Below are 14,940 nucleotides of genomic sequence, written 5' to 3'. Positions count from 1 at the left end.
CATGATTTACTGTAACGATATACGGTGCTTCAGGCTGTAAATTTGCATTCGATTATTACAGTGTATGCATGTCTCGTGCAGCCAGAGTCCATAACGCATTCAAGATCTGCATTTTAATAATCGATCTGAGTTCGAACATTCGATTTCAATGATTGGTACATTTCATGTATTCGATTGGTATTTATTTAAAGGCCTATATAATCACACGGTGCAAAGAGAACAACCAGACAACAAAGTGATACAGATCTTAAAAACTGAATACCTAGTCTATCACTGAACTGGAGGCCTACGTGTGGAAGTACATGGAGCATGTAGACACATACACTAGGCTTGTACTAGGTACTTAGTGTCGATAAGACTATATACAGAAAACCAGCATCACATACTATGTGTGTGGCTTGCTAACTGAGAAGAACGATACATGTACATGTCATAACACAGCTGAATCGAGTCTCAGTAAGGTGCGAGTTCCTCTAGCTCTGTAGAGTTATCTCCCCTTGATAAACGGGCACATGACAGTCATGTGACATGTCCACCATGGCCACGCCGACTCACGAGGTTTATTGAGGTGAGCTCAGATTTCGAGTGAACCATGGCGGTGTCAACAGTCTTTCTTGTTATCCTGGGTGTTCTCCAGTATGTACAACTGTCGACAGCCGATACTCCTGCCAACTGTACGTACGAAGACATCAAGGGGACATGGAAGTTTCTTATAGGACCAGTAAGTCGTACATTACTACAACAAATTGCATTTTAACATTGATGACGATGTAGCCCCGAAAGACTCTAACTTCTTTTACTGTACTGGCCTTACGTCGTCGGAGGCTAACAGTATTAATTTCGTACTCAACGAAGGTCCAGGCCGATTCTCTTTGTTATCGAACATATCTCGTGCAAATAAAAGACACCAACCTAAAGACCTGCTTTCTGCAAACGCCGCTCCGTCGTCTTTCGGGGCTAATGACGATATTGCCTTACTGAGCTCTATCAGTCTGTGGGTCCCCGGGCTCTGTCCGGTTTCCTCCCACCACAACGATGTCGGCCATCGTATATGTAAACCTTTCTTGAGTATGAAGCACTAATCAAATAAATGAATGTATTTTTTGGACCTGTTTTTCCAACACGGGCGCGCCTATTCCTGCATGCAGGCAGTAAACCATTTATGTCAGTAGAAATAAGGCGTACATGACAAGGCATAAAACGCCTATCTACCGAACCATCGGCCTTTCTAGAACATTTGTTTTCGCAAGAGGTAATGAGATCCCTGGTTCAACCCTATGTCGAGTCTACCTACACATGTAACTATAAGATCGACATAGGTAATTTTGGTAACTGCAACTTTTTCGAATCTGTATAAGAGGAATGGACTGGATGCAGTTCGGTCCGTTGTCAGGACAGTGTGACTGTGTCTGTCTTTCGGTATGACTTTCAGTTGAAATATTGCTGAACGCTAACCGGGCCCCAGTCAACAAACAAACAGATTGATCGGCATCAATATGTTTATGACCTTTGGGAAAGAAATTAATCCACGGGTTGCCAAACGTTTTAAACCTACCTGTTCCTACATTTTGTTCACATCCACTGTTAGAATATGTAGCAAGTACATGGATTAATTTTTTTTGATTGGTTTTTTACGCCGTACTCAAGATTATAGTTAACTCATACGACGGCAGCCAACGTTATGGTGTAAGGAAACCGGGCAGATCCCGTGGGAAACCCACGGCCATCTGCAAGTGGCTGGCAGACCTATCCACGTACCCTGTGAATTGAATTGGCGAGAGGCTTCTGGGTCGTTGAACCACGCTGGCACGCTAACCACGGAGGCAACTTGCAGCACTTTGAAATAATACTGTCATTGTTCAGTCTATTTATGCAGCGTCATATTTTGCAAAAGTTTGTCAGTATAACTGGACTGATGGTTTGCTCCCAACTGAGTATTTAACGGAAATCATGCTGTATCATATACAGTGACCACGTCCGCCTGTGAGCCGTCTTACGACGCGGCTTTAACTATAGATGGTTTACCCCAGGGCACTTTGGTCTCCTCCACCCATAAAACTGACCGCCATGCATATTTGAATTGAAAGTGAATGAGGGACATTCTTGAGTATGGTGTCAAACAACAATCAGGTAAATAAATAAATCAATAAATCAGTAATGCGGCCGGAGCTGGATTTGAGCGTATTAACTCCTTGTTCCGAGGTAGATCAGCCTCGGTGAGAATGACGCTTTAGATAACTGAGTCACTGATACCCTAGCTGTGCCATCAGATCACCGTAGCTTCATACTAGGAGTTTAAGGACTTGTAAATAGATTTTCTTTTTCTGGGATATATTTACTCAAAGTTACCAAGCTCAGTGAAGTTGGTATGAAGGATTTTTATTTCAGAGAGGAAATGACAATACAGTGGACTGCAGCAAACCTTTTACACCTGTATCCACCTATGACGTCATTTTGGAGTTCCCTGATGTAGCATACGACAACCAGGGTCAGAGAGGTAAGAAAAAAACATCAGCAACAACAAAAACTTCAGAAACGGTCACCTGACAAATTATATAATAAGCACAACTCGGTTACATTTGATTGATTTTTATTCGGGGGTACAGTTTTGACAGCGCGAAGAAACTGCTATGATTGGCACTGTGAATATTTATTTATTTATTTATTTATTTGATTGGTGTTTTACGACGTACTCAAGAATATTTCACTTTAATGATGTTGTTCAGCATTATAGCGGGAGGAAACCCACGGCCATCCGCAGGTTGCTGCAAGACCTTCCCATGTGCGGCCGGAGAGAGTTACAAGTTACCACAGACACATGAGCTGGACTTGAACTTACAGCGACGGCATTGTTTAGAGGTTCATAACCACGCACTATAAATAAATCAAGCAATAATTTGTCTACGATTAGCTACAGTCTTTCTTTCTATTATCTGGGGGCCTCCGTGGCTCAGTAGGTTAGCGCGCTAGCACAGCGTAATGACCCAGGAGTCTCATACCAATGCGATCGCTGTGAGTTCAAGTCTCACAAGTCCTCTCCGGCCGTAAGTGGGAAGGTCTGCCAGCAAACTGCGGATGGTCGTGGGTTTCCCCCGGCCTCTGCCCGGTTTCCTCCCACCATAATGCTGGCCGCCATCGTATAAGTGATATATTCTTGAGTACCGCGTAAAACACCAATCAAATAAATAAATATAATAAATAAATCTATTATCTGTATGTGCACTGTCTTACTCTCTTTGAAGAATTGTTGGTAAATTTCTACTTACTTAATTTCTATTTACCGCAGGATTCTGGACGTTAATCTACAACCAAGGTTTTGAGGTTGTCATCAACGACAAAAAATTCTTTGCCTTTTCGGCCTACAAGAATGACTCAGGAAAGATCATCGACTATTGTGAGGAGACTTTCCCAGGTTGGGTCCACGATATTAATGAGAAGAACTGGGCATGCTACAATGGCGTTAAACAGCAAGCCACGTTCACGCCTAAGCATCACGTCCCCTACACCAAGCCAAACCAAGTGTTTGATTCCGAGAGGAAGTATAAACACAACGCAAAGTTCATTGAAGGTGAGAATTGCTGTGTCTGTGGTAACTTGTAACTTGTTTGTTTTGAAGAAGCGAAAATAAAAAAAAATTGAATATGTTCTGCAATTTGCTATTGGTTAAACTAGAAGGAAACGAGCTCAAAACATTCAGTCTTATATTTGAAAGGTAACGCTTGTTCCAACTTCATGTCTATTCTTTCTTTATTTCTCTTCCTTCTTCATTTCCCTTCTTTCTTCACTTCTTTTCCTTATACATTGCAGACAAAAAAGATTTTATAGATTTAAATACTTTTCTCCGGTATGTCATGGACAGATTCAGCAATTTTAGAAAATGCTCAGGACAGGACGTTTAGTAAAAGAAAGTTTTCTTGGGGCGTGAGAAGCTCTGCCAACAACATACGGATGGTCGTAGGTTTCTCCCGGGCTTTGTCCGGTTTCCCCCCACCTTAATGCTGGCCGCCGTGATATAAGTGAAATATTCTTGAAAACGGCGTAAAACACCAATCAAGTAAATAAATTTACTAATATGTGACTTTCAGCTATTAACGTCGTTCAGACGTCCTGGGTGGCGGGAAGGTATGCGGGGTACGAGGGTATGTCACTGAGAGATCTTCATCAGCGAGGAGGTGGAAGGCGGTCGGCCAGAGCCTACCCAAGGCCCGCCCCCATCACTAAATATCAAGAGGAGAGTAAGTAGAAATGAGATGCAGTTCATGCAGTATTGTTTGTGTGTTTTACATGCAGCTTCACAGGGTATAACGTACCGTACAGCAGCTGCACAGTACGACACGGTTACCTGGCAGTTCTGTTCGTGCGCTTTACACGCAGTTCCATAAGGTATAAAGTACCGTACAGGGGCTGCACTGTATTACTACGCAGTACTGTTCATGGTGCTGTGTGTGAACATTACTGCCCAGTATACTGGAGTAACACGAAGTGCGGAATTAAACCCGGCTTTCAACAGGGAATTCGTGGTTGGCTCTCTTTGCTTATATAGGGCCTTGGTGACAATAAGCAGTCGGCGACAGTCGTTCGGAAAAGTTCGTCTGTAAAGGTCATTGGTTTTCCGCGGGGCACTGCGGTATCATCCACTTATGAAACTGACCTCCATCTTTGTAAGTGATCTAGGTATGGCATTAAATAACAGTCAGTTTTTCTTAATACAACTGAAAGTCATCATACAGTGCCATTTGGTGACAGTTGTGCTGTGAGAGATGTCTTTTCTTCCTTCTTGCAGTTTCTGGACAACTCCCGGATGAGTTTGACTGGCGCGACGTCAACGGCGTCAATTACGTTTCACCAGTGCGTAACCAGCAGAGCTGCGGAAGCTGCTACGCCTTCGGATCCATGGCGATGCTGGAAGCTAGGACCCGAATTTTGACGAACAATTCCCGCCAACCGGTGTTTTCCACTCAGGATGCGGTCAGCTGTTCCGAGTACGCCCAAGCCTGTGAAGGAGGGTTCCCCTATCTAATTGCTGGTAAGACCAGGGTTCGTGTTTATTAAGCAACGTAAGATCATAAAATGCAATTGCTTTCAAAAGCCAACGTCAGAACAAGAAGGAATTCAAATTGTGATTGGTACATTGTATTGTATTAAAGAACCATTGTACACATTTTAAACGTCATTTTAAATGTAGTCTTAAGACTGTGATAAATATGTCCCCTGAACGGTTACTTTGACATATAGCTAACATACATCTACTTCGTTCATAGGTTTGGCTATGGGCTTGTATCATTGTCTTTGAGACATACTATTCTAGCGAAGTTAACATGGGAGAGATAGAAAAATAGGGGTAAAATTGTCCTAGAGACATTCCGATTTTAAAATCTGACTAAATCTAAGATTCTCATCTTCCTGGCCCCAGGACGACGAAGCTGTTCAAGACTTAAGTCAGACCTATTCTGAACTTTAAAACTTTAAAACTGAGTTGTGCAAGTCCATCATGGTAAAATGAAAGTTAGGACTTCATGTTCAGGAAAAATATCCGTGGAGTTTGACATACACTATACGTCCAGTTGTACTAGGGAATGTCTGCCAATAACCCCCGAATGGTCATGGGTTCCCTCCAAGCTCTGCCTGGTTATATTTCACCATAATGCTGGCCACTCTCGTATATGAAATATTTTTGAGCACGGCGTAAAACACCAATCAGACTAACAAAGCATATAAACTGACGGGCAAACGAAACTTTACGACTCCGTGAGTTAAATCTAACCAGCATTTACAGCAAATTAGTACCAAAATATTGTAGGAAAACATTGTACGAAGCATATTCCCATGTGCGACAAGCGTCATATACGCCCACACGAGACAACCTTTTGAGACAACGAAGAAAGTTGAAAAATCACGTGACCCATGGATGGCCGCAACTGCACAAGTAATAAGTGTATAAAAACGTTACAGTGTGCTGGACTTGCACACTGACTAAAAACCATCAAAATAATGCCTCGATTGACTCCAGAACAACGGGAAAGGGCCCTGGGTATGTTATCCATGGGAGCCAGCCATTCCCACATTGCAAGGACCTTCGGCTCCTCTCGTGTAACTGTGTCAAACTTGATGCAACGTTACAGACAGACAGGAGACTCATGGCTCACGGAATTAGGGCCTGTTCCGAGCCAATGGAAGACAGCGAGTTTACCATCGAAGAGGCGAACGAATGGCTGCATCATGCGTCCAGTAGATGGTACCGTTTGGTGACGGCAGCGTGACGGTGTGGGGTGGGATTTGTGGAGAGGAACGGACACCACTGGTCATCATCTCCGGGAACCTAACAGCTCACGTTATGTGGATGAAATTCTACGTCCTGTTTTCCTGCCATTCTTTCAACAGCAGTTCATGTGGTGTCCTGTACCAGCATGACAACGCCAGACCCCATACAGCTCGAGTTGTGCAGAACTTCCTGGACGCCAACGACGTCAACGTCTTGCCGTGGCCTGCACGTTCCCCAGATATCTCCCCCATAAAACACCTTTGGGATATCATGGGTCTTCGAGTAAGACAACGGCCACCCCTTGCAGCCCACCGACAAGAACTGGCGTTCGCTCTCCAAGATGAATGGCAACGAATCCCACGTCATCAGACACTTGACTTTTTCTATGCGTCGGAGAGTTTTTGCATGCATTGAAGCAAGGGGTGGCCACACGCGATATTAATTGGTTTTGATATTGACTGATTTTAAAAATAATCAACTTTTTGTATACTCTGCCCATTGTTAACCAAGATTGAATGGCTATTTTTCTACCCCTGCTCTGTTTGTTCACTTGTAAAATGATTTGAGGGCTACTTTGTCCGTTCTTACTCAAGACTTTCAATATCTTTAGGCATTGGTCTTTTCAATATATTAAATTTCAGTCATCCTGTTTTTTGCTTTGGCAAAATAAATTGATTTGAACTCTTTGTAAAGTTTCTTTGGGCCGTCATTTTAGTTGATAGTTCCTTGTTCGCCACGATATGGCTGAAATATTGCCGATGTGGCGTTAAGCCATAATCATTCATTCCTTGATGTCATAGTCAGGAAAGTTCTGATGAATGCGTTGATGGTGTTACTAAAATAGGTAGAGGGCACTGCTGCTCAATGATGATGAATCACAAGATTTGCTTCTCTTTGTAGTGTCAGCAAATGGTCAATCAGTGAGTCGCTGTATGTCATATTTCAAAGTGAAGTCAACATCATTTAACATCATTTATTTCGATAAAGAGTTGGAAACAGACCTAAACGGACACAACAATTTCGAACTTGTCCGCTGTATATCAGATTTTAATCAGGATTTTTTATGAAGCCATGGCAGTAGTCACATCACTCGTATACACCATATGGCTAAAAGACAAGTCACGGTTTGGGTGGGGCCGGTGATCTTGGGCTATAGAAATAACTTGCGCCTGATTGGTTAAAATGGATAAAATGGTGGCAGTTCTGATTTTCTAAATGTGCGCGATTTTGATTTCCTCATTGTGCCCGATTTTGCTCAATTTAGGTTATACAGTATCTCAGTTGTGCAACATCACAAAATAAAAAGGTTTACTTTTAAACTTTATATTATATATACTTATATATTGGATACTTGATCGAGGCATGTATACATTTTACCTAGTGTTATCTTTTCTTTTATCGTCGTCATATGACTGAAAACTTGTTAAGTACAACGTAAAACCCCAAACATGCATACATTTACATATTGTTTCCTTTTAAAGGTAAATACGGTGAGGACTTCGGTGTGATTGAGGAGTCTTGTTTTCCGTACACGGGCAAGGAGAGCCCGTGTAAGAAGACGAAGTGCCGGCGACACTACACGACAGACTATTACTACATCGGCGGGTACTATGGAGCCTGCAACGAACCTCTCATGAGGATGGAACTTGTCAAGAACGGACCCGTTGCCATCAGCTTTGAAGTTTATTCGGATTTCCAAAGTTACAAGGTAGATATGTACATTGCGAATATACTTGGAGATGTCTCATATGTTTCCTTAGTTAAATGTTGTGTTATGTTCTTTTAGTTATTACCGTGCTGTTGCTCATAGGTACTTATCTCTCATAATAAAATTTTGAAATGGCCAACGAATAAAAACAAGAACTAACCAGCGTCATCTATTTTCTTTCATGTGTGGACCGACTGAAAAAGAATGCAAATGTTTGAATTCCAAGGTATACCTGTTAAACCATTTAGGTGTCAGTGACGTTGCAGACGTTGCCAAACATCGTATTTAATGTTGGAATAGCTAATTTGTTGCTAAAATAGATAGAACACTAGTGAAATTTAAAAGAATTGAAGTAGAAAAAAACTTTGTTTACATTTAGTTGAAAAAACATTTCTAAATAGAATAAGTAAAAACAGGTTTAGATATAATTTTCTGTGTTTTTTTTACTGACAATGTGGTTTTTTAACTGACTGTGACTTTGTTGATAAATATATGCTGTAAAACTAAAATTCGAAAAAAAAATATTTTGGGGTTTTAGCAGAAACGAGGCAAACAAGAAGTCATGTGTTATTGGAATATATACTAAGAAAAGGCGTCGATATACCTTTAAATTATGCTACACCAAATCATCATTATTATAATGTCTTCTAAAAACTCTAAAAAGTGTATAAGAAGGAAATCTCTCTGGGTGTAAGGCAAAATCTGGGGAATTTTAGTGAAGGCGTCCAAAACTGTCATGTAATGCATAAGAGGCACCCGCTCACCTGTAAATGTCGAAGTATAGGACATACTGTATCTACCGTTAGACTGCCGTGCTGGCACTTACTTTTGGAAATGATGCGTTTGTTTACGTGAAACGTGTAGTATGACAGTATGCCTCTCGTACTTTGGCTTTTTCCAGCCTTCCATGATAAAAGAAAGACATCATATATTTTACCCAGTTGTCTAACATGTATACAGAATGTAACCAGACATTTTTATTGTTGTTTTATGCCGTACTCAAGAATATTTCACTTATACGGCCAGCATTACGGTGGGAAGAAACCGGGTAGAACCGGGTCAAACCCACGACCCAAGTTGCTGGCAGATCTTCCCACGTTAGGCCGGAGAGGAAGCCACATGACCTGGACTTGAACTCACAGCGACCGCAAACCAGAAATTGATCGAGTAGTTTTAAGGATTAAAAAAGAAGCAGATGACGTTACATGGCATGTGATTTGGTGCTCTGGGCCCAGTTGTTCAAACGTGTTTTCAGAAGGAAGCCCGGTATTAACGTTAATCCAGACTAAAGTCTCATTTACTTTGAGACTGGTGTTAACATTTAGGTCTGGCTTAACTTTAATACAGTTTTGAACAAGTGGCCACAGGAGTTTTAAGCGCCTTGTCTCTGGATCTTGGACAGACGTGTCTACATCTAAATCATGTCAGCAATACCCAGCATGCATTTTTGTATCGGATAATGATTCTTACTGGTGTTGAAACAGTTCATGAACAGTACACTGTTCACAGATTTGATCCAAATTAGTTCAAGCAGGAAACGTTACTAATAAATTCCTTTTTGTCCAGAAACTAACGTCTTAAAAGTGACTATATTCTTAAGTGTGATGTTATGAGAGTGCACAAATCATATCGTGTTTGTTTTCTTTCCAGGGTGGCATCTACCATCACACGGGACTCCAGGATCACTTCAACCCGTGGGAGATCACTAACCACGTGGTTCTTGTCGTTGGCTATGGACAAGACAAAGCGTCTGGGGAAAAATTCTGGACTGTTAAGAACAGTTGGGGAGAGAAATGGGGAGAAAAGGGCTATTTCCGGATCCGCCGGGGAACGGACGAATGTAGCATGGAAAGCATGGCGGTCGCCGTCACACCCGTCGTTTAAGACGACATGAAATTCAATATTTTTCTATACAGTTATCGTAGAAATGAAGTAATACTGGCGTAGGCACACAATCCACTTGCTTACTTAAAACATTTATCAAGTTCTTATCAATATGCCTTTAATGCTAGGCATATTGAGTTTTTAAGTTTTCTGACGCCAATGGTTTAATACATCATGAAATTCAATTTTTTTTTTGATACAGCTGTAATTAAAGTAGAAAAAATAATGAACGTCGGTCTAGGCACATCAAGTTCCATGTTGCTTACTCAAACCATTTATCACATCATTATTAAGATGCCTATAATGACAAGTTTTATAGATAATTTAAACGACGATCCGCCATCAGCTTGTCTTTAGTGAATATTGAATGAGAACTAAATAATTTGTTTTCGTAAAGAACGTGACTTCTTACTGAACATGTGTGTTAACTTCTGCCATGTTGAAATTAAGACTGTGCTAGTTCCCCTGGGCAAAACTCTTCTAGGATGTAGGCGTCCACCTCTGGCCACACGCCACCTTAGCTTATAATCTATCTGTTAAATAAAAGACTAGTAATCGACTGCAGAAATTCTAAAGATGTTCGGAGAAAACCTCCATCCATTAATTAGTAACGGTCAGATGCAGGTTATCTTCATTAAACTTGCAAATTCTATTGTATGTCACAATTTGTTTTCTTTATAGACAACGGAATAATGTGCATAGGGACTTGATTGACGGAATCATTTTATTTATACATGTATAAAGTGGCAAACTGCTAGCTTTTAGGATTTCGAATGGCAGTTTCCTATCAAATTTTTGTCTACATGTATATATTTTGTACATATGATGTATATAAACTGTACAGACATACACATTCTCTACAGTGTACATAAGCGATGCATTGTATAGGCCTATTTTAGTACAGAAATAAATATTTCTTAAAGACATTTTAAGATATATTTGGTCTTGGTCTTGGTGAATAGATTTCGGTTAATGGAGCCTATTTATAACTTATGTTTGTATTAACTAATGTATTAATTTACACATTCCTTTGATTGGTCTTTTTCGCCCTGCTCAAAAATATTTCTCTTATACGACATTGGCCAGCATTATAGTAGGAAGAAACTAAATCCACGATCATACACAGGTTGCTGGAAGACCTTCCTGCGTACAACCAGAGATGGAAGCCAGCTTAAGCTGAACTCTAATGCCACAATGTCACTGGACTCCTTAAATTTAGAAGTCCCAATGCAAAGCTCCGTTTACAGCGGCTTTCACGAAGTTGTATAACCAAACCTTTGTCAGCCTTATTGAAGAGAAACCTAAAAAGAAAAAGCACTGATATCACTGGCAGAAATTCGTCCTTAATTGTTTCGGTTTTCGCTATAACAGGCCACCGTTACATTATCTTGGAAATTATTTATAACGGTTACCATTCATGGTACGTTTTAGTGTTAGCTGAATTGCTGGAATTTCTCGTAAGTCACATTTATGTGAAATTTATTTATTTATTTGTTTCTTGGAATTTTGTGTTACGCCGTACACAAGAATGTTCTTGATATACGAAGTCGGCCAGCATTACGGTGAGAGGAAAACGGGCAGAGCTCGGCGAAACATACGAAGATAGTCCTGGTGGTGTATTTAATTTTAAAGTAAAAGAAAGCTATAATATGAGGTAAGGTTCATCATACAGACAATTGAATACTATGCGTAGGAATACTTTTATTCATTTCTTCTTTTTTAGATCTTTTAAGAGCGTTGACAGATATTTAAATATTTGAATGCTATGGTGGGCTTTATGAACCATACTGAAAGTATCAAGGAACTCTGACGTCACATCACCGTTTTTCCCTAATGTTCACCAGAAGGAGGGAATTTTTGTGAATCTTTTGTGAGTAACCTTTCACTCATGGGTAGAAAGAGTTGGAAAAACTCCCTGTGACGTCATAGTTTCTAAACGCTAATAGTATGGTCCATAAAGCCCACCATAGAATTAAAATGTTTGAACGCCTTCAACGCTTCACAAAAATCCAAAAAAATTGAATGAAAGTATATTTACGCATAGTTTCAAGTGGTCTATTCAGCGATGCCGTCATCGATTTTTAGGGATCCTTTCCATTAATCTGCCAGTAAGTCTGTTCAAGAATGACAAAGGTATCTTCCCATGCTCCCGTCATGAAAAATTTTTTAAGTATAAACTGAATTATTTTTTTTTTTTTTGATTGGTGTTTTACGCCGTACTCAAGAATATTTCACTTATACGACGGCGGACAGCATTATGGTGGGTGGAAACCGGGCACAGCCCGGGGGAAACCCACGACCATCCGCAGGTTGCTGGCAGACCTTCCCACTTACGGCCGGAGAGGAAGCCAGCATGAGCTGGACTTGAACTCACAGCGATCGCATTGGTGAGAGGCTCCTGGGTCATTACGCTGCGATAGCGCGCTAACCGACTGAGCCACGGAGGCCCCTGAATTATTTTAATTTAAATAGTAATATACCGTTACCTTAAGGTGCAGTGCATCTGTCGTGTGTATGCATATATGTGTATCTTGCCTTGTAGCATTTGTTAGATCCTGTGTAAAAATGTGAAGATTTCATTCTGCACGTCACACGTTACTGATTCCAAAACAAGCATGTCAGGGGGCACTCCCCAAAACACCTTCACTATCTTTCTTAAATTCTACTGTGAACATATCACAGTTATTGTCAGCTATGGATGGAGAGTTTATAGCCTCTTGCCATCTGTGTTTAGTTGCAACGAATTCAGCTTAAACCGGGACTAAGGACTGTGCATGTATAAGCATCCATCCTTTTACTTCAACTTGGTGCCGTTCTGAACCGTGGAAGTCAAAGCGTTGCTGAGAGATTTGTATTTTTTATTCGATCTAAAAACTGTCCGTGAACTACATGTACATGTGTGAGTTTTGATTCTTGAATCATCATGTCCCTTTCGTATATAAATGAAAAGTGATAACTGTCCTTCTCTTACATATTACAAGCTTATTTATATATTAATTCTTACATATTCCTCCAGTGGGAGCTGATGTTTTAGGTTGTCAACTTGGAACGCCCCTTCGTCGTTTACATGGTATAGGAATGTCAGATTTTGTGCTTCACTTAATAAAATTTATCCTTTGTAGGCGTGGTTAACTTTCAAGGGCGTGCTTAACTACTGTAGGCGGGGTTAATGTTCCGCACCCACGCTGGCCCAATGAACTCGTCAGTGGACCTGTTAATATCCAGGAATGATTCTTCCAAAAAGATGACTTTTGAAGTCAGATATGGACCAGACATCAAACTGAATTTGCACGTACATGGTGCTCAACGTTGCCTATAATTTTATGAATGAAACTGGCCGTGGGAAATCTGATTTTGGATGTTGTTTTACCGGTTAACGGCCTTAATTGTGCTCTGGATATTTCGCTTACTATCCAGGCTTTGTGTGGTCCATGGATGTGGCACCGCTGAGTCAGTTACATTCCCGAAGCATTAAAATGCACCGAGAAGTCAAGATACATACTGAAGAAATGTAAGATAGCTATAACATTATAGATTTAATAGCATACAAGCGGCCAGTGTTTTCTTCATCAAAGAATAACTGGCCGTTCTTGTATCAAACATTGGCTAAGCGGAAGTGCGTTGGCACCATTTGCCGCGACCGTAGAGACAACTGCACTATGGATATTATTCACATAACAAGTCACGTGGCCATGGTTTGGGTTTTGCTAACCTGATCGATCTCGGGAAGATTTTGGGGGTAAATTTGGGGGTAAATTTGGGGGTAAGTTTGGACGAAGTGATCGAAAACCTGTTTAGAGTTTGTAATTTGTGCGCCATCTGCTTTATACATTGCGTGCGTTGTAATCTTGAGTGCCTTTACAGCATGGTTATAATATTATTGCATAGACGAGAGCTACTGCAAAATAATTACCAAAACCCTCATACACTGTATGTGCAATAAAACGAGATCAATTCAAAAATGAATTCAATGCGCGAGATTGGGAAAAAGAATTTGCCAGAACCGAACGAAAAGGCAAGGTCTAGCGTAACTGGAGATTCAGAAGACAACTCAAGATCTATCCGAGGGCACGAGGTTTAGACGATTATCTGCATCATTTAAATAGTGTATGTTTAGTGAGTAGTGCGGATTATTAAAAAAAAACTTCAGCATAGAGCGCAAAACGAAAGTAGCTACGACAATGAGATTGTTCGCAAATGTTCTCGCGTAATATGGCCTCTTGTCAGTTTACCTCAGCTAGGGTATTATTCTAACACTAAAGAAAGCTTAAGTTGTAGTAGGTAAAAACAAATGTAGAGGTGTTTACTACAATTCACCTTGAAATACTCAAACTGCTCGTCATCAGAACATTTTCGTAGCATTTGTTTGGAACTCATTTTTTTTTAGATTTTGCTTATTTTGGCAATTTAATAGGATTCATATGCAGATGTATCGGGCATATCACCCGGATAGCTACGCCAGGCATATAGGATTTCGAGTCGTTTTGTTATGATCTTGGCGCCCAAATTTGCATCCCAACCATAATGGACCTCCTGTGTCAATAATCGCTCGGTCAATTGCCGAAAAACTGTTCAACGCAAACCATTAGGGAACTAAGAAAGTATAGAAAGCACGAAACTAGGACGGATTCGTGCAAAGAGAAGCAGTCAACAGTTTTCACTGACGATGGAAACTTGCAACAAATGTTCTATAGTTGAATGAATAAAAGTAGTATCCAAATCGTGTACCATGCTAGTATGTAAGTTGTCGATAATCAAAATACCTATGTCCGTTTCGTTTGAATTGCAACTCTTCATTCTATATGCCTCGACTTCGAGGCATATTGGACTACAGCTAGCATACCTTAAGGAGCATCCATTCTAACTGATGATTACACTTATTTGATACAAGAAGGTCCTACGTACAAGAACTCTCCGAAGGCTGTCAGGTATGTATATATTCTACTTAAGCTGAATCACTCAAAAGAAAAGATAATAAAAAATATATCTACTGTTGTTTCAGAAGACGGGTCTAACAGACCTGAACGGGCATGGATATTTTTATTACGTGCTTGATAACTCTACAAATCACTTTTTAATCTGGAAT

The 14,940-nt window shown here is 40.6% G+C and overlaps 1 protein-coding gene across 1 annotated transcript; it reads left to right on the top strand.

Annotated features, from left to right (window-relative positions):
* The first annotated feature begins 538 nt into the window (after nucleotides 1-538).
* Nucleotides 539-10,772, top strand: LOC135463536 (dipeptidyl peptidase 1-like). The gene is made up of 7 exons (XM_064740794.1): nucleotides 539-721; nucleotides 2,389-2,497; nucleotides 3,287-3,568; nucleotides 4,086-4,235; nucleotides 4,784-5,026; nucleotides 7,744-7,970; nucleotides 9,621-10,772. The coding sequence occupies exons 1-7, from the start codon at nucleotides 593-595 to the stop codon at nucleotides 9,852-9,854; spliced, it is 1,374 nt and encodes a 457-aa protein (XP_064596864.1). The 5' UTR covers nucleotides 539-592; the 3' UTR covers nucleotides 9,855-10,772.
* The last annotated feature ends 4,168 nt before the right edge of the window (nucleotides 10,773-14,940 follow it).

The sequence above is a fragment of the Liolophura sinensis genome, chromosome 3, assembly GCF_032854445.1.
Source record: "Liolophura sinensis isolate JHLJ2023 chromosome 3, CUHK_Ljap_v2, whole genome shotgun sequence".
NCBI classification, from domain to species: Eukaryota; Metazoa; Mollusca; class Polyplacophora; order Chitonida; family Chitonidae; genus Liolophura; species Liolophura sinensis.
This window is presented reverse-complemented; position numbering and strand designations above follow the sequence as displayed.